This window comes from Anopheles darlingi, chromosome 2, assembly GCF_943734745.1.
Source record: "Anopheles darlingi chromosome 2, idAnoDarlMG_H_01, whole genome shotgun sequence".
Lineage (NCBI taxonomy): Eukaryota > Metazoa > Arthropoda > Insecta > Diptera > Culicidae > Anopheles > Anopheles darlingi.
In genome coordinates, this window is record NC_064874.1 from 92,488,312 (window position 1) to 92,509,401 (window position 21,090).

The 21,090-nt window shown below is 50.2% G+C and overlaps 2 protein-coding genes across 5 annotated transcripts; one reads left to right on the forward strand and one right to left on the reverse strand.

Moving 5' to 3' along the window:
- Positions 1 to 186: 186 nt before the first annotated feature.
- On the reverse strand, positions 187 to 6,031 carry LOC125951810 (neprilysin-3). 4 transcript variants are annotated; one of them, XM_049680870.1, is made up of 5 exons: positions 5,344 to 6,031; positions 3,595 to 3,862; positions 2,939 to 3,453; positions 2,436 to 2,854; positions 187 to 2,365 (listed from the first exon to the last, which is right to left on the reverse strand). In XM_049680870.1, the coding sequence occupies exons 1-5, from the start codon at positions 5,353 to 5,355 to the stop codon at positions 1,210 to 1,212; spliced, it is 2,370 nt and encodes a 789-aa protein (XP_049536827.1). In that variant the 5' UTR covers positions 5,356 to 6,031; the 3' UTR covers positions 187 to 1,209. The 4 variants fall into 4 exon arrangements, with proteins under 4 accessions (XP_049536827.1, XP_049536829.1, XP_049536830.1 ...); XM_049680872.1 differs by lacking the exon at positions 5,344 to 6,031 and adding an exon at positions 4,070 to 4,215; XM_049680873.1 differs by lacking the exon at positions 5,344 to 6,031 and adding an exon at positions 4,106 to 4,213.
- A 10,280-nt stretch (positions 6,032 to 16,311) lies between these two features.
- On the forward strand, positions 16,312 to 17,786 carry LOC125959639 (odorant receptor 33a-like). The gene is made up of 5 exons (XM_049692467.1): positions 16,312 to 17,117; positions 17,208 to 17,301; positions 17,354 to 17,467; positions 17,521 to 17,673; positions 17,736 to 17,786. The coding sequence occupies exons 1-5, from the start codon at positions 16,312 to 16,314 to the stop codon at positions 17,784 to 17,786; spliced, it is 1,218 nt and encodes a 405-aa protein (XP_049548424.1).
- Positions 17,787 to 21,090: the final 3,304 nt, after the last annotated feature.

Consider the following 21,090-nt stretch of genomic DNA (forward strand, 5'->3'; position numbering starts at 1 on the left):
ATCAATGAGAATCAATGAGAATATCACCTGCCTGGGCACAAGATTTCACAGATACCAACCATCATAGTAGCCACAGATTTAAAGGAAACTGTTTCTGGAGCTACAAACGAATTTGATAGACGTTATCATGCAAGACGTTCAATAAGTAATCGGTAAACGTGGTAAAGAGTGGACACAATAGAGCGCTGAATGGTTGTACATACTAAGATAAGTTTTATTTCAGTTTTTTGGTTTTCCTCGTCAAACGTCTCAAATTGTCCCATACGTTTCGTCTAATAGGAATTGATTCAATTTGTTTAAATGTCTGCAAGTACCAGGAACCCCCGGGCTGCAACTCAGATTACCAATCCTAGCACACGACAATCGACGTGCAACCGCCGTTGATCCTGCTCCTGCTTCTGCTCCTACCACTTATCTCGCTCCTGTTCTTGTGAGATTTGTTTTTTGTTTTTTGGTTTAGCTCCATTAAGATACAATCACAATTATTAATCTTACGCACACTAGAAGTTTGTAGTTTGTGTTTTGTGTGTACGGGTCACAAAACGTGGAATATACGGCTTTAACACAAATCGTAAACGAAAATGCTATCCCGGGCATGTGAAAAATGTATAAAAAACAAACAGATGTTCGCATCCGTTGAAGACGGGACAGCGCGTGTGGCGCTTGTTTGGTTGACGCGGAGTTGAGTTGGCAGCTTTACACAACCAATACGGGACAAATACAACTACAGCGTACAAAAAATCCTTGTAGCGAGCGACACCGTTCTCCTCGCTTAAGAAATAGGAAGAGTCCTCTAATTGATATCTCGTTTGCTCATTTCGCTCCGCTCCCCGGACCACGTAATCGTAATGGTTTTTTTTTTTTTGTATAATTTGGCGCACTGATAGATGGGCACCTCCTCCTGCTCCTTCCGTGCACCTCATCCATCGCTTATTCGCTAAGCGTACTGTGGGTTAAAGTAAAAAATGATCACAAATAAGAAAACATATCCTCATACATGAGTAACGCGGTGCGGTGGGAGTCGTGTCGACCCGCTTTGCCACTTTGCGAAACGAAGAGCCGTGGAAAGGAATCCGTTTTGTACCAACTGTGCGTACCGGAAGTGCGTTTGCCGCGCTTTGGCACACGCATTCTTGAGCAATGTTGGGCGTTCAGAACGTCAACGCAAGCTCCAGAAGCACTCTTTCTCTCTTCGTCTCTCCTGCCTCTCTACCAGACTTCACACTTGTCGAACGGATTCATGGCCGTTCCGAGCGGACAGTTGAACGTTTCCGCAAATTCCTTCATGTTCGAGAGTGGCCCTATCACACGGAACTTGGGCGGTGAATGGGAATCTTTCTCGATCTGTAGCGTTGTCGTTTCCTCCGTGACGGTTGAGCACCAGACCTGGGAAAACGAAACGAAAAACAACTGCCGGTGGGTCATGTTGACGCCTGGCAGTGGGAGCGTGTCCGTATCGGTGAAGCTGCTCTTCTCATTGTTGATGTACGCGTGGAAAGCCGCCTTCAGACCGCCATTATCGGCAATGTTTTCACCCATCGTCTGCTTGCCGTTTACGTTCTTGCCATTGATCTTGTACGCACTGTACTGTTGATTGAAGCATTCGGTCTGGTTCTTGAACCGATCGATCGTCCGATTGGCCCACCATTGGTGTAGATTCCCATACTTGTCGTACTCCCGGCCCTGATCGTCGAACGCGTGCGTCAGCTCGTGCCCCATCACCACACCCATCGCTCCGTAGTTCAGGCTCTTCGAGTTCTTGATGTCGAAGAACGGTGTCTGCAAAATGCCGGCCGGGAAAACGATCTGGTTCTTGGTCGGTGTGTAGTACGCGTTCACCGTCGGCGGTGTCATGCCCCATTTGGTCTTGTTCACCGGTTGATCCAGCTTCTCCAGGTTCTTCTTCAGACTGTAGATGTTGTAGTTGATGTTGTTGTCGAAGTAGGTCTTGGGATCAATGTTCAGCTCCTGGTACTTCCGATCCAACTCCTCCGGGTTCAGAATGTAATCGGGAAAGCCTATCATATCACTGATCGCATCCGCCTTCTCCACTGCCAAACGGCGCGTTTCACTATCCATCCAGTCGAGATTTTTAAAGTTCTCCTTGAACGCATCGCGCACCTGGTTGATCATATCCTCGGCCTGTGGCTTCGAGTCGCCATGGAACACGTCCCGCACGAACATTGCACCGACCGCGAATCCCAGCACGTTGCTCGTATCCGACACGCAATACCGCCACAGTTCCTCGCCACCGTCCGAACCCATCAGTGCCTTGCGCAGACCTTTATACGCATCTCGGAATGCCTTTGTTAGACAGGCGGTCAAAGATCGCACCGTTTGCCACACAAGATAGTTGTTCAGAATGCTGGAAGAAACAAACAAAAGAGCAATTAGAATCTGCAGATTCCAGTCCTCCATCCCAGCAGTCGACTTACATTTTCTTCTCATCCGTTGCCGTATACTCCTTCATCAGGAGGTTCAGCTTCACGAGATACTCCGGCGCGTAGACGACGATTTTTTCCTTCTCCGTAATCTTACGGCGCACCAACCGGAACGCTTCTTCGAAATGCTCCTGCCAGTTGATGAACGGTGCTATCTCTTGCAACGCCGCCAGCGTCATCGGATGGTAAAGCGTCTCCTCATCGCGCCGCAAGTCCTGGGGCGTGGTGATGTTCGCTAGCCGCGTCTCGAACTCAATGACATCCACCATCTGGCGTCTGGCATCGGTCTCATCGGCGCCCAGCAGCACCGACACCTTGGTCATGTACTCGAGGTACGCCGCCAGTATTTTCGCGTTGGCAGTCTTGTTCAAATAGTTGTCCCTCGATGGAAGCGTCAGTCCGCCCTGATCAATCTGGCAGAAGAAACAAGCAAGAAAGAGGCGTTTATCATTAATTGCCTTCCCGTCAGCAGACTAATAGATCAACGCTGAAATTACCTGTATGATATGCTTGCTGGAGTTACGATCATCCTCCCCAACCGCCCATCCAAACAGCCCACCCATGTTGTACTTGATCTGCAATATCTGGAGCGTGCGCTGGAGTGACCACTTCTGCACATCGAACCCAGTCGCATTGGCCGTAACATTCCAGCCACCGATTTGCTTGAGCAACTTCTGCAGCGGCGCCGCTCCCAGCTTCTCCATCTCTTCCTCATCCAAACAGCTTTGGTAGAAAAACTTTGCCTTCATCTCCGCCTTCGATTTGAACTCCGCCAGTGGCCGCTCGAGGGCGTTCCTTAGGACCAGCTGGTTCTGTTGTTCCAGCTTCCCAAACAGACCCCACATCGACTTGCCCTCCGGTATCGGGTTGTTCTTGATCCACTGGTTGCAGGAGAACGCGTAGAAATCATCGCACGGATCCACCGACCAATCGATCGAATGGAGAATCTCGCTGGCCGCAAAGATGCAGTGCTGGTTGAGGCACGGCATCTGCTCATCTACCCCGAACGCGTCTAACGGCAGACCGAAACGGCAGTGGACGGAAACGGAGGGTTAAAAACGTATTTATATTGTGTACCCATGGTTGGTGGCCGCGGGACTATAAATAGACGCCATGCGCACCCTGTGTGTGTGTGGCCACCCACCACCCTTACCTTTATCTTTACCGCTTCCCCCGTGGGGACGAACGTGCAGAATGCGGGTGCTATCGTTGGCCAACAGACTGCTAAGTACCACTATCAGCAGGATCGCGAAGATCAGCAACGTAATCAACACCTTCTCCAGCTTGCTCCGGGCATTCCAGAGCGATGTTCCGCGGGCAGCATGATAACGGAAGTGTAGCGTTGGGCTACGGGTCGTTTCGTTGATCGACCCAATGCTGTCCTCATCGGGGTCACAAACTTGCTGCTTATATCTCGTCATCTGAAGGGAGCGAAATGACCAAATCGAAACGATGACTGCTACTGAAATACGTCGGCTACACCGACAACCGATCAACTAGACCGTCAAACTAGATCCACCTGATCGCGATACACCTCGCACAACACAACTATCAACACAATTGAATCTCAATCGGCAAACAATTCTATTCAGAACTCGCCTCCACGTACAGCAGCCACCAACCGTTACCTCATTCTCTTTTCGCAGCCAAGCTGTCTCACTCACTGTTCCAAGCGCCCGCTAATCAATAACCCTCGCCTATAAACAATGATGCTCGGCGGGAGGGCCACCCGCTACAGACGCTAACCTACTTCTCGAGCGAACGCAACGAATCGCAACAACGAACTGATCAGCCCCAACACGAGAGCGCTCGATAGTCGTCTGGGCTCTGGGGATCGTAAACAGCAACCGCGCAATGACGCATTCGCTAGCGCACCATCGTATCGAGCGGCATCATCAGCGGCAGGCGGCGGCATTACGTCGGCTCTTTCCGCGCACGACGACATCTCGCGCTTGCGTGATCCTCGCCCTCCACGACCGCGGACAATTTGTCATCGGAAATGACTGTGAGCGTGTGCGAGAATGCTTAGTTCGCATGTTTAGCAAACTGCCACCGGAAGGGCGGCGACAGGGAGGGTGGAAACCTTGATGCTTTGATGCCTTGATGCCACATTCCCCGGCCATCAATCGAGCAAAGTCTTGGAGTTGTTCCGTTGACTTGTTGGAATACAAACAGATACACCACACGTGCGGCGTGCCACATGGAACACATTTGGCACATGTCAGGATGAGCCTGAAGTAAATAGATACCGTAATTGACTAGACACGTTCCCATGCTATTCACGGACCTGGGGCGAATTGTTGATGCGCCAATTGAGACGGGAGATTAAGTGATGTGAAACCGACGAACTAAGCCGTGTTGGAGCTATTATCTACAAACAAGATTAGTGAGAAATACTTCCAGCTCGTTGCGCATGTTTCTTATCACCACGAATTCCTTCTAACTGCCATTTCTTGCAACTTTATGAACAACAACCGCACAAGCAACAAGTTTTTCCGAGAGTACGGTAAGTCTCTGGCGTAAGTTAAAAATAAAATAGATATCTTTCTTTTGGAGTTATATTTGGTTCAACAGCACCCTTATCAGGGCCTCGAATACCTGACTGCAAACACAGCGGTGGACAGTTTCGCTACCTTGAACGTGCGCCGACCTTAACCAACTGTCTGCATCGCGTACAGTACGCAACGAAAGAAGCTCTTTTCTTATCTTATCTCTGCTAATCTCTGACACACAGTATCGTGCACAAGCGAGTGCGCATATTATGTACAGCACCAAGTGCTTTGGTGCCGAGTGGACCATACAGCCAACATAGACAAGAGCAAACACGATGCGTTGTAAATATATGACTAAGGATACGCTGTTGATTCTAAATGCTTTTGGGACTAGACCGGTATGTACTCACCTGGACCGACATTTCCGTGATTTCTTATTTTTTTGTGTGCTTCTGTCCGCTGATAATACCTGAATGAGCAATCGGCGGTTCGGTGTTGCTTTTCACAGGCCTGGAAGTATCGATCGGTAGAGGTGGTCGAGGTGCTTATCGAGCACTGGTGATGCTGCTGCTGCGAATCGATTCGCAATCACTGAACATATGGCATCTTGTGTGCCTAAGGCTCACGCAGTCGAGCCTCCGCGGTACAGCTTTCTACCATATTGCAACCCGGTTCGGTGGACAAAAGCACTACGGAATGCAAAACCCTCACTGCCAACTCCACCGTTTTTCCACAGTGTTTACTTGGCGGCACGACTCCAATACGGGCCGCCGACACTTGCTTCTCACGCCGAGGTTTTCCTGCTGTTTGTTCGAGGGATCAAAACCCAGAATCGTTTGCCTTCCACGCTGTTTTCCTTTTTATCACCTAACCATCTGCAACGGACGTACGCAGCAATGCATCAGACTGCATTGCACATCAGAATCGCATCAGAAGGGGCCACTGCAAGCCTGCCATTGCGGAGGGGGAGACGAACGTTTAGCACTTTTCACTTTTGTTTATAGTTCTAGCCGCGGAATGACCTTCTATCGTTGTTCTATTGCCGCCGCAGCGAATCCGTGTACGTGACGCCAACGATGGAGACGGATTTTGTTAGGTAAACGATCGAACAGAACCGCCACCGAACCGAGTCGCGGTGAGATGTTTGCTGTTTCGCAGGTTTCGCGTCCGTAAAAACGGTTTGTGATGATAATGTAGTGTGTATGTAAGGTGCTAGCAGACCATGGGATTGAAAATAGTGGTAACGGGCATGCGCCGGAACCGTCATCCGTACGGCGGCTGCGTTCTCGGAGTTCCCGTGTGCTGTCAGCGAATGACGCCAGCAAGCAGCACCAGCAAGTGGCGCGGAATTGCCGGGCCAAAGCTGGCGCACCAAAACAAACCTGCCCACCTGCCGCACATCCGGCACGTGGCCATCCACCGGTTTCCCATCGGATCCAGCGTGCGCTCGCTGGAATCTCCGCCGGGAACTGTCAGTGCCGTTGGTGTCAGCGTGCAATCAGCTGGTAGGGATCAATTTGAATGGGATTAACGGTTTTTGCGTTCGAAAAAAAGGATGAAATAGATATGCTTCAACATCTTTTACTGATGCAACTTATACAGTAAATTCAAGAAACTCTGTTCGAAATACTCAAACAAAGATGCAATTGTGCTTGTCTTGTAATGATATTGAAGTAGAATTTGAAGTAATTTATGGAATTCGTTTGGAATTTTAGCTTCATCATTTAACAATCTTAGACATTTTTAATTTACTACACATGTAACCTCGATTAATCAAGCAAACTAAAAATTTGATTGTAAATTGTTAAAACTTAATGTGTTACAATATAGCCGATTAATGCATGAAATCATATTGAATTTTGCATTTTTAGGAAAACTCAGTTTAGAAGCATAAAACACCGAACGTGGTTGGTTGTTCCGGGAAAATACGGAAAGCTGAAATAAGGATAAGTAGCAGAACTCATCCCTCACCATTAGCCCCAGCAATGTGGCACTCATAGCAAGGATACGAGCAACCGATTCGTGTTTGTAGCTCAAATTCTGTGGCGGAGAAACATGTTCATCCAGGATAACTGACCTCGGGATTCTCTCTCTCTCTCCCAATCGGCTCGTCCTAACTTCGTGCTGCTATCAAACGGAAAGCACGAATCCTGCCGAAACTCCGGCAAATGCAACCCCACCAATTGCGGTCTCGTGTGTACTACGCTCACGCAAACTAGGACAGTCATAATGCCGTTTACTACTTCCACCACCATCAACACCACCACCAGCGGTTGACTACTACGAGGCGCGTACTAGCATTTCTATTGCTAGTGGATTGCTTGTTGTTGTTTCTTTTCCCTCCCCGGTTTTTATGATACCCCGCGCTACATAACTCATCACTATCGAGCCCTCGCGCGCCATTCCGCGGTACGACGTTCGACGTTCATGCAAAACAAGCTCCGGCCCCCGACGAATCATGATGTGGAGAGTGTTCCAGTTTTCCACGTTTCCGCAATGTAAGCCTATATGTTTCCGGCAGGGTGGTTCATATCGGCATTTCCGAAAAAAGGCGGTGGGAGGCACTTGCTTTTTTGGACACGAAATGCCGTCGGTCGGTACCGTCGATGCACTCGACCGTGGCCCATTCACGCCCCCTTGGGCTGGTACCAATTGCAGCACGATCACAGCATGCATGGAAATCCCAAATTGCACCACGCGGTCAATAGCATAGCAACCGGCGCTTCCTGATATTTGCTTTGCATGGTTTCGAGTGGAAACTAACCAGAATGGATAGAAATCGGTTCAAGTTGTTCCGGGCAATCATGATACCACACTTCACCACAGGTAGCACACAGTGGAAAACTCAAATTAAAAATGGATGCCCTCACCACGAGCAGCAGCAACAGCAGCCGCGGACACGATCCGATCGATGGGACTTGTTCCGGTGCGCTGCACGAGAAGCATCAATGTCATAGGTGTGGGCACACGTCATCGAACGCTGTCAACGCTGGGTTGTTCCGTTGTTTCGCTAAACAACGTGTCACGCGACCAAAACCCCATGTCATCTAAACAATCTCCCGCATATCGGCCGCCGATGACAGATCGGTGGATCAAACTAAAACCCAGCTCTCGACTCGACTCGGCGTCCCCGGAGCTGACACCGTGGCCAGGCCAACGAACGTGCGAACGGGCACGAAATGCAAACTCGAGCCACCGTCCCCCTACCCCAAAAACCGCCGGGCAACGATGCGTTAAGACTTTTGATTATATGTAGCCGGACCAAGCATGACCGGAGCATTCGGTCGTTCGCCGCGTTTCGCCCTTTTTGGCCGAAAGTTTGCGTACGCGGTCCTGGTCAAGCCAGGCCAGAAAGGTTGACACCCGGTGAAGCTGCCAGGCCAGTGGAGAGTTGCCGGGCGAGAGAGTTCCGGTTCCGCAGCCACTCTCGTTTCCGGTGGCCAGTGGAGGCCCGTCCCCAGAAAGGAAACCAGGAAGACTGCCCGGACTGGGACTGGCGAGAATGCGGGTCCCGCAACCTGCACTCACGGTGTGTGTGTGTGTCGGTCGTTTCGTCTCCGTCTGCGGCACTCGGTGATGACCTAAATATAAAGTCAAATAAAAGCGACAAAAGCTTTTTCTTGTGCCCTTCACTTCCGGAGGGAGGGCCGGCTTCAACTCGAACTCGAAACTCAATTATACGATGCATTGTACAGTCAAATTCGAACTGTTAGCTTATCCTCGGGACCCCAGCACTACTGCTGCTGCTGCTGGTGCTGCTGCTGCGTCTTCTATGCAAACGCGATGGCGGCTGCGAGCGATGGCGAGCTTCATGGGAAGTGACAGCAGAGTGCATCCTCGCGAGGCGTCGAGGACGAGGTGTGTGCATCGATGCACAAGAAGGGTATGATGACGTGAGGTATTTCGGCAGTTTAGAACGGCGGTCGGCGTTCGTTGCGAAGGCGAATCCGCGCAACCGGAACCGGCCTGCATGCGGCGGTGGCCGGCGCTTTGACGAAAGTGGTTTCGGTGCTGCTGCTGCTGCTGCTGCTGTTAAACTATTGCTGCGGATCGTCATCGTGTCGTGTTGCGCCCTCTCGGGTATGCTGCTGCTCCGCGAAAAGTATGCTAGCAACAGCGACGGCCGCGACGGCCGCGACGCTGGTGGCTTGACATGTGCTTGAGGTTCGCGCGGTATCGTCTCCGGACCGCCAGCAAAACCCGGTGCGGAAGCTTCAATCACGGACGGTCTGATTAGTTCCTACACGAGCGCGAAAACCACTCCCTCTCCCTCTTGTACCCCCACAGCTCGGTTTGTGACCGGCAGTTGGTGCAGTTAGTTTTGCGAACGAAACGTGCACCGAGCGTGCTGCAGCTCCTGCAGACCGGCTTCGCTACGCCAAACCCAGAGTCACGCCTCGATCGTGAGGTCAAGCGTGTGCGGCTCCCGGCCGCCACCACCACCACCTCGCGAGAAAGCTGGGTTTTCGGTTCGGTGATGGGAACTTTAATCAAACTTTAACAACGGTCGACGGTGAGCCAGAGTGTCTCCACAACATACAACATGTGATGAATGTTTTAACGAATGCCACGCTTATCCTATCGGTGTGAGAGTCTCGTGCATGCCATGGCCTGGCCGGGAGAGGGCCTTCATGTGAGGAATAAAACATTTTCATTCACCAAAAAGAACAGAATTTGATAATGAGCTTGTGAGCTTTAAATAAACTTTAATGTTGTTTTAAAGTAGTAGCTAGCTTTTACTTCTCTTGCTCATCTATGCATGGGATAGTCCGTTGTAGGTTTTAATCCAAACATAAATCATTCGGCCAGCAGCAGCAGTGACAGCATGTGAAGATGCCGGAAACCAAAACGTCGCGTCGCGGCTGCACTCGCTACGGCCATCTCGTTGCTCGTGCTGGCAGGATATGGCCGCCTGGCAGGATATGCCGATTCCAAGTAAGTACAAACAGTGCCAAAAGTAAAGTTCCCTTCACAGCTTCACCGAGTGTCACCGATTTTGTTTACTTTTTTCTCCCTCTTTTTCCTGTTCTCCCCGATGTGTGTATAGTAACTGGCCTGTAGCGGGACAGTCCAGTGCATCCCTCTTGTCTCTTGTGATTCAGTAAAATGCGGACGATGTCATGCTTCATTTCCAACCCGGGGCGAACGTGTGGCGTCCTTTTGCTCCTGCTGTCAAGTGCCGGGAAGTGCAGTAAGTACAATTTACTGTCCATGTTGCCCAACCATCCCGGTCGGTCGGTCGGTCGATCGTCGGAAAATCCAGCATGTCAATCGGCATCCCGCAGTCCAACAGACACGAAGGCAGGAACCGCTCCTACCAGTCCATTCCTACCCATTGACTGCAGAATGGTTCTTCGATGATGATGGCGTTGATGGTCTTCGTTCGTTGGCATCTGAATAAAGGGCATTTCGTTCAATTATTTACTTTCTATCGATTTTAATGCTACGGATGCACTCAATGCACAGCTCGAGGTTAAATGCCCGATGCCAGAGTATCGATCAAATCACACAGTGCGACAGACGGCCAACGGTTTGAACGATGAATTCGGGATTGCCAACCATCAAGTCAACGTCCTCGGTCTTTGAAATATTAAATATTTGCTTTAAAAGTGTCCGTTAGCATAAATGGACACTCGCCGTTTGTCAATAGCTAGAATATTTGAAGACACTTACCAAAACGATTCTTTCTCTCAAAATGATAGCTAAGTAACTGATAAATTGGATTTAATTTCCTGCTTTTTTTTCAAGTACCAAACGATGTTCCGTTATCTGGTTTTTATTTCGTTTTCCAATGTTTACATTTTCTGGATTTAAATCAAAGATTCGCGCCCGCCACAAGCTGAATCAACATTTATTTCCACGCGCCACTCTCGCCAAACATATGCTCCGCGAGTTTGCCACCCAAAACGCATCATTCTCTGATGATCTGTCGCACCACCACCGTCGTTCCATTTGTGCGCACACCATCCGCCATCCGTTTCTAATTATGAAATATTCACCCACAACACAAAAAGCCATATTAAATTTCACCCCGAACCCGCATTATTTATTCATTCGACGAGAGTGAAGAACCTCATCCGGTCAGTGCCAGGATCGGGTACCGGTACCGGCCGGTGGATGATGGCTCGGATGGACCATGTGGTCACCCGGCGCCTCCATCGCCAGGTGCCTTGTGCCAAACGGTCAACGGTTTCGCATCAAATCGTGACCGAAGGGACCGAAAGGGGTTCAGTTGTGCGTCAATCTGTTGTTTTCGTCTTGTGTAATTCATGATGTTCGCGATGATTGTTTTTCGTTTTTCCGTTTTCTGTTTTCCTCCCCTCTTCTCCTTCTCTTGTTGTATAAAACAAACAGACGCGAAGTACGCGCGGAAGCCAATTGTGAATGCTCGCACCGAAATTTCCACGATGGATGTGGTCGTATTGCGTCACGTTTTTTAGCCACCGGCAGTACTTTGAAGGCTCATGATTTGATTCACTTCACGGCCTTCTGAGAATCGCTGAGTAACCGAGCTCTACATTTCAAATCCAAGTTGCCCAGCGGTTATTTTCAAAATTCAAGTGAATCAAAGCTTTAAGCGTTGGCTCTTTTATGAAGTCCTTAAATGACTCTTCTTTTTGTACTATCTATGCTTTGACACAGCACTCAAAGCTAGAACGTACGAACGAAATGTGCTAACAACGCATTAGTAGGGCCAGTGCATCCAGATGTCGCCACCGAAGATATTCAATTCCTGCCAGTACCTCCCTCCCTGCCTCGGCCCCGTAAAAGTGCCACTTGGCTTGGCTGACGAAATAGGATTACTGCATTGGGTTATTAGCTACTAGCCAGCCTCTTAACTGGCCCAATTTTCAGGCAAACCATTTTCGACATGAACAACCATACAACCATAGGAAGAAGTGCGAAATGTTTCCATTACCGTATGACCAACATTTATTCAACGCGAACAAATGAATAAAGTTTGGATTTCGTCTCTTCTTTTTGCATTTCACATCGACAACGACACACACACACCCTCGCCGGCGACAATGGCAGCAAAGTTTACGCGGTGGGGTGCGGTTCTAGCAGCCCCGCCTAGGAACGAGCTTTTGCCAATGCCAATGCGAGCGCGCCTCCCTGTCTGTGCACATTTCAATACGCACCGAAAGCGTTGGAGAGGCCATGGCCGCCGGGCAGCCAGCATCCTCCATCCACTTACTGGCGCGGCTACTCCCGAGAGTGCCATTTATCAGTCGCGCCACTGTAACGCATCCCTTCAGCCCTCCCAGGCCACCGGCGTCCCCCCACCGGCGCGACCGGCGAATCGCTGACAATCGGCAAAGATTAGCATTACAACATGCAAAGCTGGGCGCACTATCGGCGTCTTACTTTTTGGACCTCCCCCACACTGGTCTGTTCGGGAGAAGTAGTAGAAGAAGAAGAAACGCTTCTTCTCGTGCGCTTACTCGCCACTCCAACGCACTCGACGTCTTCAGTCGAGCCGTCGTCGTCTGCGAGCGTAGTAATGTCGAGTCACCTCCGGATCCGGTTTCGATCCGGACAGTCCGCCGAAGCTGCCGCGGTGGGTTGGGAACAAGAAGAAATAATCCAACCCCCACCATTCTCCTCCCGCGAGATGACCTCGGCGCGGTACTTCGGTGCAATTTAGTGGAAAGCATATTGAAAACGGATAACTGACGGATGCGCCACTCTTCAGTCTGTCTGTCTCTTCAAAGCAATTCATCGCATCGAAGTAAAATGCTGGACGAAATGCGGAATTCGTCACCAGCAGCGTCTCCTCAGAACCGAGGAAGCTCTTGGGACACTTTCTTCAAAACTATTTCGCAACGAGCCCGCGACCCCGTGCACAGAACGCGGTTCGATGAACCACACGCCAGGCTGGCGAAGAGAAAAAAGAAAAGTGTCCGAAAAGATGCTGACGAAGCTCATCCCGGTCGAAGTTCGCGCGCGTTGTCTCGCTCTCACTCTCTCTCTCTCTCTCTCTTGCTCGCTATCATCCTCATCATCATCATCACCGGGGTCTACCCGGGAGGGCCAAGATACACCGATCTGGTGGCAGCGAGTGGCATTTAATCTTCAGTTCCAGGCCCTCCCATTGTTGCTAAGTTTCCGACACTATCGTGACACGCATCGTCGGACGCGGTCCGGCTTTCCAACTGCTGACTATTCCCCTATACAGCGCTCAACTCTCATTCGCTCTCTCTCTCTATCTATCTATCTATCTTTTTGTATCTGTCTCTCCGGGAAGGGTAGGACGAGGTAGTGAAGGTAGATAGCGATTGAAGGGTGCCAACTCATCTACATTTGATCGAAAAACCGAGAAGGAGAGAGGAAGACAGTGGTCACTGGGGTTGGTGGCATGGAGGAAAAACCGTGAGAAATCAGCGCAAGGACACAGCACGTGCCGAGCGCGCTGTCCAATGGTTGAACCCAACTCCCCCCGTGTCCCCTGTAATGGTCCTAACCGGGGAGGGTAGCAGGGATGGGGGAAAGCTTTCCACGGTGTCTAGGAGGCAGAAGCTCTCCCCCTTCAGACGCCGGTCTCGCACTCGCAGCGCAGGCATTGGCGAGTCAATTCTGCTGATCTTAAAAGGCGACATCGAGTCTGCCTACATTAGCCATATTATTGTATTATTCTTTATGTAACGCAGGCGTCGAGGAACCGCTCCACCACCACCACCACCACCACCTCCCCACAGCGTTTGGAAGTGCGTATAGCAACGAAAGCGTATTGCGTGGTGCTCGACTTGAGGTCTCTCTCTATCTCCAGGGGGGGGAGTGAAAGTGCTGCCGAGAGGGGAGCGGAGCGGACAGAAACTTTAGCACCAACTTAGCATTCGGACTGCCGGGTGGCCAACGAGCAGGAGAGAGAGAAGTGTCGCCAATGACTCGCCGCTTTCCTTTCAGCCTCGCGGATGAACGGGGTTGATTAATATGCGCCTCGGTAATCCAAAAGGGCTAGTAACAGAACGGAGAGAGGACTAGAGAGACAGAGAGAGAGAGAGAGAGAGAGAGAGAGAGAGACAGATAGAAAGTTGGAGTAAATAGTTTAGAAGCGAACAAGGATCTCCCCCCACCGGAATGTCAGAAACACAGACCATAGTGCGTACTTCTGTAGAGATCTCGTACCCGCCTATTGTCTTTGTGGTCGCGGCGTGGCTCACGAAAAATGGTTCTGATTTCAGTATCACCCACGGTCGGGAGCCTCACCGTGAAGGGCGCAGATGTTAACTTACCCATCGCCGCACGGTGCTATGCCGGGTATTAGGAGTTTCCTGGAACAGTTTGAAAAGGAACTTTCTTCTATTAAATTCCTGGAAATGTATTTGTTATCAGAAATGCTGAAAGAAGTTGACGCCTCGCTTATATCGAGAATAGAGCCTTTTCACCAGTCACTCCTCTGAAATGCACATTTGGTCAATAATCTTTGGGGATTTTAGGGTCTTTTTTCTGCCGTCCAAGGATGCTTGGACCAATGAGTTACGAATGCCAAGATGCCGCCAACCTAGACGTGATGACATGTGTTGAGGTAATGCGATAATCACGCAACACCACGCAGGACTGTGGAACCGGTGTGAACTGTGTGTGACCTCGGACACCACTGACCGGTTGTAACAGCAACAACAACAAAAAGCTGAAGTGCGTTAAGTGGCGCTGCACGAGTTCCTGAGGCCGATAAACCCGGGCTACGGCAGCGCCCGATCGTGAAATATCTTTACGATCACAACTTGTTTAATTGAATGTAAAATCTCTTAATAATATGTTTCGCTTAGGTATCGTCCTCCTGCCTCGGTTCGAACCGGTTCCCGGTTCCAGTTGGTACGAAGGGAATGCGTGATGCGTTGCGGTGCAGCGTTCATTTCTGTTCCTGCTGTACAACACCATGGAACACCATGGAAACGGCACCCAAATGCCCACTCGATGCGCGGCGCTGCACTGGTAATTGAATTATTTCACCAACGCGCGTCGTCGTGGCGGCGTGGAATCGGAATTGCGGACCGCCAAAGATCAAACTGCATCGTGATCGGTCGTAAATCTTTATCTCTGCCGGTCCCACTCGGCCCGGCTGGATTCCTACTCCTACCCCGTGCGTGTGAACTCGCGCCGAGAGCCAAAGTCACAATCCAAAGGCGTCCAAATGCTCACGCACGCGAAGCGGGAACCGAGGAATTAAAACAACACCCAAGCAGGCGGTGCTGGTGAGAAACGGATCGCGGTTATGGTATGGCCCCGGCAGAAGAGGGCCATTAATTTCCGACGGATCGAATCTGAAGAAACCGAACTGCAGCGCCTGGGACCTCGCCAACAGTCGCCGCCATGGGACCCGCCGAATCCTGTGGTTAAAAGTGGAATTTATAAACAATAAATAACATCACAATTAAGCCAACAAAAGGCCCACGTGGGACTCGGTCAAGTCCGGAGTGCTCCAGGGCAGCGCCAAGCAGGGCGACTTCGTGTGCCCTTTTCCGATTCCGATATGATAAACGGTTTCTCTGGATGGATTGTGAAAATGGCATGAAAAATTGATTTCGAGAGCCACTTTTCCTCCCTGGCAAACCAGCTAGTGGCATCATCGTCATAATCGCTGGAACTGCCTGGATGCCGAGAGATTGCGCGGAGCGCGTAATTGAAGGCCTGCGGCCAGCACTCCCACCGACACCGCTCTCTAATGCTTTGCGTCCAGCCACGAGCGGTATTTGCATTCTCGTCAGCCAGCTAGAAAGGAGAAGCTCCTGGCTGCTGGCGGAATTACTGTGATTATGCGGAATGGTTGCCGACGGTCGTGGACGGTGGCTCGAAAATGGTGGCCACCGGCCACAGACGCAACCGATTCGGCGCATCGTGCACATCAATTTCGGGGCATGACTAAGTGCTTCATTTAGCGTGATCGAGATGGTAATGCATCTTTCGGTTCTGATGCTCGCCTCGGTCGCTAGCCCGAGATGGATGACGTAAATGTTAAAACGCGGACAGCTATTAATATTACTCCAAGTAGCCCTTTTGACTGAGGTGTGTGCGTTTGATCCTGTTGTTACCGGTGTCCAAACAAGAAAAGTTCAAAGAAATGAAGGAAGATAACCAGCCTTTGAAAACCATAAAAGAACAACTGTATATTCCTTTTGAAATGCTCACTTGAAGGTCGATACAGTGCATCCAGTTCCTACTCTCTAGTATCGCTATGAATATCTTAATAGCACCCTGCTGCTTAATCGTGCCAAGTCGGTTCAATGTGTGAACGCTCATGGTTCATTATTGATAAGCGCATTTCAAGAAATTCCATTTCATCGCAACTGTCGACCTCGGGGAGTTGCTGCATTTAAATAGCCACCTCCCAACCAGGTGTGAAGTCAGTGCCAGTGCCACATTCCGAGCTCAAGATGAAGTTCTGGAACGAGTACCTGAAGCGCAAGGAAGCTCTGTTCCGTCGGCAACACCAAACGCCCCTCGATCTGTTCGAATCGGCCAACAGACGGCTGGCGAAATGGTTCTACTTCTGCGGTGCCGAGCGTATTACGGCCAACTACACGCGCTACAACGCTCGGCTCATCTTTCTCGTCGTGGATCTGATCCTGTATTTGCTCGTCAACTGCTATTCGATGGCAGTCGTCTGGGGCTCCATAATGGATGTGGTGTTCAACTTCGTAACCCTCGGCATTGCCATCCAGGGATTGGCAAAGATTTTGGCCTTCACCAGTGATGGACTATGGGTGCTGCACTGTTACAACATTGACCGGTTCAAGGCACTGCCCCGATATTCGGAGGTGACGGATTCACTCTACCACACGGCCACACTGTGCAAAGTGTTTATCGACATTCTGTTGGTCTTGTTCTCGATGGTGGCCGTCATTATCTATTCGTACGCCATCATGATGCCGATCCTGAAGGGCAAGCTGGAGCTGGCCTTCGGTTTTCAGCTACCATTCATCAACCATACCACCGTGATTGGGTTTTGCGTTAATTGGTTGTACCAAGCAGTGCAGGTGATCGAGGCTACCGTGGGTCTGGCCGCATGTGATATCTGTTTGGTTTTTCTCATCGTCAATGCAACCGGCCAGATGGATCTGATCATCATCTACTTGCGCCGTTTGACCGAGCTCGTCGATACGGACATTGACGGTGAGAATGAGGCCAAGATTGCGGATCTTGTGCATGAGATCGTCATCAAGCACTTGGAGCACACAAAGTGAGCCCGAAGGAAGAACATCGGTTTGACGGATGTGGCACGGAATTTAACATCGTTTCTGTTTCATTTTTCTCGCGCCGCACTCCAAAGACACATCACCGATATGGACACTTTGCTCAAAAAGCAGTTCTTCGTCAACTTTGGATGCATGATCTTTGAGCTGGTCACCTCACTCGCCATTGTTGTTAGGGTACGTTAGGGTTGTTTAGTATTTACGCTCGTATGCTTGCTATTAGTTGACTTGTGATCATCTTGTGCAGTATCCGTGGTATCCGGGCATGGCTGTTGCACTCCTCTGTACCATCCAGCTGTTCGTCAACTGTTCCTTGGGAACGTTCCTTTCTTTGAAGGTACGTGTTTGCCACACGTTTCTGCAGAGCTTATAGTAATCAAGCCGTTTCAGAACGATAAACTGGTCAACGAGATTTATGCAGTCAACTGGTACGGACTATCGACGACACATCAAAAAACGCTGAAGACGGTTCTGCAGAAGGCCCAACTGCCTGTCGTACTGTCCGATGGGTTCAGTGCTATCGATTTATTCAACTTTGTGCAAGTAAGTCACAATGGATGAATGGAATGTTGTGTTAAATCAGAACTTATCTCTTTTTGTTGCAGATCTATAAAAAGATCTACTCCTACTTGATGGTGCTGCAGAATGTAAGCTAAGCTGGTGAGCTGAGACATCTATACTCCTGCACGAAAGCTACATCGGAGATCATAAAGTAAATGTTTGTGGCTGCACCAGTGTGATTCGTTTGATAATAAATCCACTTCACCAATACTGAGCTGAGATATTTGCAAATTCCGAAAATACTTCCTTCGATTCCCGCTTTGGCAGAGTTTACAGATCTACATTCCACCGGAAAGGAACCGATACACAAACCTTTCATTACGACGACGCCGCTCTCGAGGCAGATCAAACAAACATCAACCATTGCATTGCGTAAATTCACACAATTCGCGGAAGGACGCGGCGCGATCTTCTTCGCGGTTCATCTGAGACACACGGCACTCCCCCCAACCCCAAGACATGTGTATCGATTGGAGCGGCGCCGGCAAACGGCACCTGGAGGGACAGGGAGCACGAAGCACGGTCCCACGCACTCCAAACGATGCATGGCACAAGATCAACTCGTGTGTCTGTCCCGGTCCTCCAGCTCTCTGCTGGCAGCTTGTAAGCAAACAAACGTGAGCAAATAGGCGGACCGACAGCGCGTTGGATGTAGCTCCACCGCCAAGCTTCCAGGGATCCAGGGTTGAAATGGAAGAAGAAAAATCAAAATCCAACACAAGACACACCAAAAAGGAACTTTGCCCTTCGCTGTTACGTTGGCGTTTCGCTTTCAACCAGCGCATACCATCACCAGGCAAAGATAATGGAGGAGGGGGGGGGGAGGAACCCACCCGCACCAATCCAATGAAGGCACAATCAACAGATTCATCCCTCCTCCCCGTTCTCTGGGGCTATATGATTATACGTTTAAAATATTAGTTCATAATAAATTCCCTGACATAAATCTGTACGAAGCTGCTCTCGAAAGCTGTCCGCCGACGGACGTCCACAATGGTTGGAAGAATAGCAATTTCCCCACCATTTTGGGACCCCCACCGAGTGTTGCATTTCGCACTCGCGAGCTCGCTTTAACGCGTTCGCGCCCGGACAAAACAATCTGCCCGCTTGACGCGGACCATTTTTCAGTCATTTGTTTGGAGCCGACGGCGAAAATTTCACCGAAAGTGTGCATCGAGGCGCGTGGCCCTCGGCCCGCACGCGGTCGGATGTGAACCGCGATAAATTAGTTCTCTCCGATGTGACGTGCGTGCCGCGATTGCGCGCCGACCAGCGACTGAAACGGGGCTTGTCCGCGGCTAATAATTAGCCGATCGCTAAATCAAAAGAGCCACCTTATCTCACCATCCGCTTGCCCCTCCGTTGCGGGGTTGGTGGAAATTGGGAAATAATTTATGAATTAGTCCCGGACGGCCCGGCACGAGCAGGCTAACGGACTCGTGGCAATGAGGTTCCACTTAAAGTGATTCGATGCAACCCGGTGCCACAAGCGCACACCATGTGTTCTATGCGTGGCTAGGGTGGCGTAGCTGAGGCTCGTTGTTGTGGGCCACAATAAATTGCCGGTGCTCTGCTCGGTGCCGCATGATTTCAACACACAAAGGTACCATTTTAGCATCGTTCTAGGTGGATATACGAAGTTGGAAGCTACCACTTTAAATGATTAGCACGTGTTAGTGCAATACTAAAACACCAAAATGCATGCGTTATCAATTCTATTGATTACCCGTTTTATCTAAAACACCTTTCCCAATTTTTATGTTGTGTTTAAGTTACATTTACAACATTTTAGATTGGCAGAAATTTCTAGTACCTAGAAATACCTTCTTCAATGCTTTCTTTATATTAAATGTAATCAGCAATAACGATGACACTATTACATCTACACTATTGTGTAGCTATTTCATTTCACATTAAATCTAAACTGAGTTGAAAACAAAATACTACAATAACAACAAACCAAAAAGGAAAACAAACAGAAATCGTTTGATCGCTAAACAACATGCTTTAAATAAAAATCATGTGAATAAAAGCGATAATTCTATGAAAATCAATATATTGTTTGAAGAAACTGATCAAAATCTACTTTCCTCCCGGTGATACATTCGCAAGACACGGATGAAATTCTAAGCAACGGCTGCAAATGACTCACGTGTTTCCCGGTCTGGTCGCCCATATTTACACATCAACACCTTTCGGGCGTTGCCTTCATCACCAGCAGCAGCAACAGCAGCACGCTGGCAGCACCATAACTCAACGACGCCACGACCGACCGACCGACCGACATTGGCCACAACGAAGCATAGCACAGAAGCACGCCGAACTGTCCGAACCAAGCTTGTGCCCGCTGGTGTGTTGATCTGGCGGCTGGCGACAAAAGCGCGAATGCCCCCCTACCCCCTTCGAAACCACCCGACCGACACTGCCACTACTTCCTGACAATCAACCGCAGACCGAGGGCACACCACACCCTCTGGCGCGCTCGTATTATTGTTATCGGCGGGAACGACACTCGCGAGGATAACGAAGCAATTTTATGCAGCGAACCATGACGACACTGACGCCGCACCTCCCCGGTGGCATGGTGGCATGGGAAGAGGTGTTTGTCGGGGGTGTGGTGCAGGAGGATGCGCTGCAAACCGCGAACAAAATTGCCTCGGAGTGCCGGTGATGACATCGGTAAGAGCATCAAACCACTACCATGTTTGGTGGACCTTGGCCTCACTCTCTTGGCACTAGGCCGGTCGTCCTCGTCGTCCGGAAGTCGCGCCACGTTGAATTCGCAATATCGTGCTCGGTGGGTGCCGATGGTGAGCCAAGAAGCGAATTGGCCACCGACACTACATCCGGACTGCACCACATACTTTTGGGGAGGGCTACTTTGCATTGTGTGTCCGTGCATTTGACTGTTTTCGAAGCAAGCTTCCTCGAGTGCTCGCCAAAAGCACCAACCAAAGTGGCCTCTGGAGCCCTGGAAGGACCTTGAAACTCTGTTGAGGGAGTGCTATCAATCCGGAAAAGGCGCTCATTGGGAGCCTTCCGTTCGTTCTCACCATTTCGATTGGCCGCACCACAATCCTGCGTCCTTAATTAAATCAGGTCAAAGCCGATACCGAACCGAACCACCCCGGGTTCCGGGCATCAAGCGGACGCCGGAAGGATACGAAAGCGAAAACATCGACCCCATCGCACCACCCAAGTAATTGACTTTATACATTTGATTTAGTGCGAACGCGCCTTGGCGGCCTTTTTGGCGCATCGTCTCGGCATTCAGGAGCGGGGCAGCCCCAGATTACCGTTAAGACATCGTGAGAGGGGGCTCCGGTAAAGCGCCAGAACAACACGCACCCGACCGGCCGGCCATGCCGGTGTTAACGTTTAGCGCCATCGCCGAGACCA

Excerpts from the sequence above, each read along its gene's own strand:
- LOC125951810 (XM_049680870.1), bottom strand. Across the intron at positions 3,454-3,594 it reads GGGAAGCGGTAAAGATAAAG|ACGCGTTCGGGGTAGATGAG; the intron begins GTAAGGGTGGTG and ends GTCTGCCGTTAG. Across the intron at positions 2,855-2,938 it reads CCAGCAAGCATATCATACAG|ATTGATCAGGGCGGACTGAC; the intron begins GTAATTTCAGCG and ends TTCTTCTGCCAG.
- LOC125959639 (XM_049692467.1), top strand. The coding sequence starts at position 16,312 with ATGAAGTTCTGGAACGAGTACCTGAAGCGCAAGGAAGCTCTGTTCCGT. Across the intron at positions 17,118-17,207 it reads AAGCACTTGGAGCACACAAA|ACACATCACCGATATGGACA; the intron begins GTGAGCCCGAAG and ends CGCACTCCAAAG. Across the intron at positions 17,674-17,735 it reads ATTTATTCAACTTTGTGCAA|ATCTATAAAAAGATCTACTC; the intron begins GTAAGTCACAAT and ends TTTTTGTTGCAG.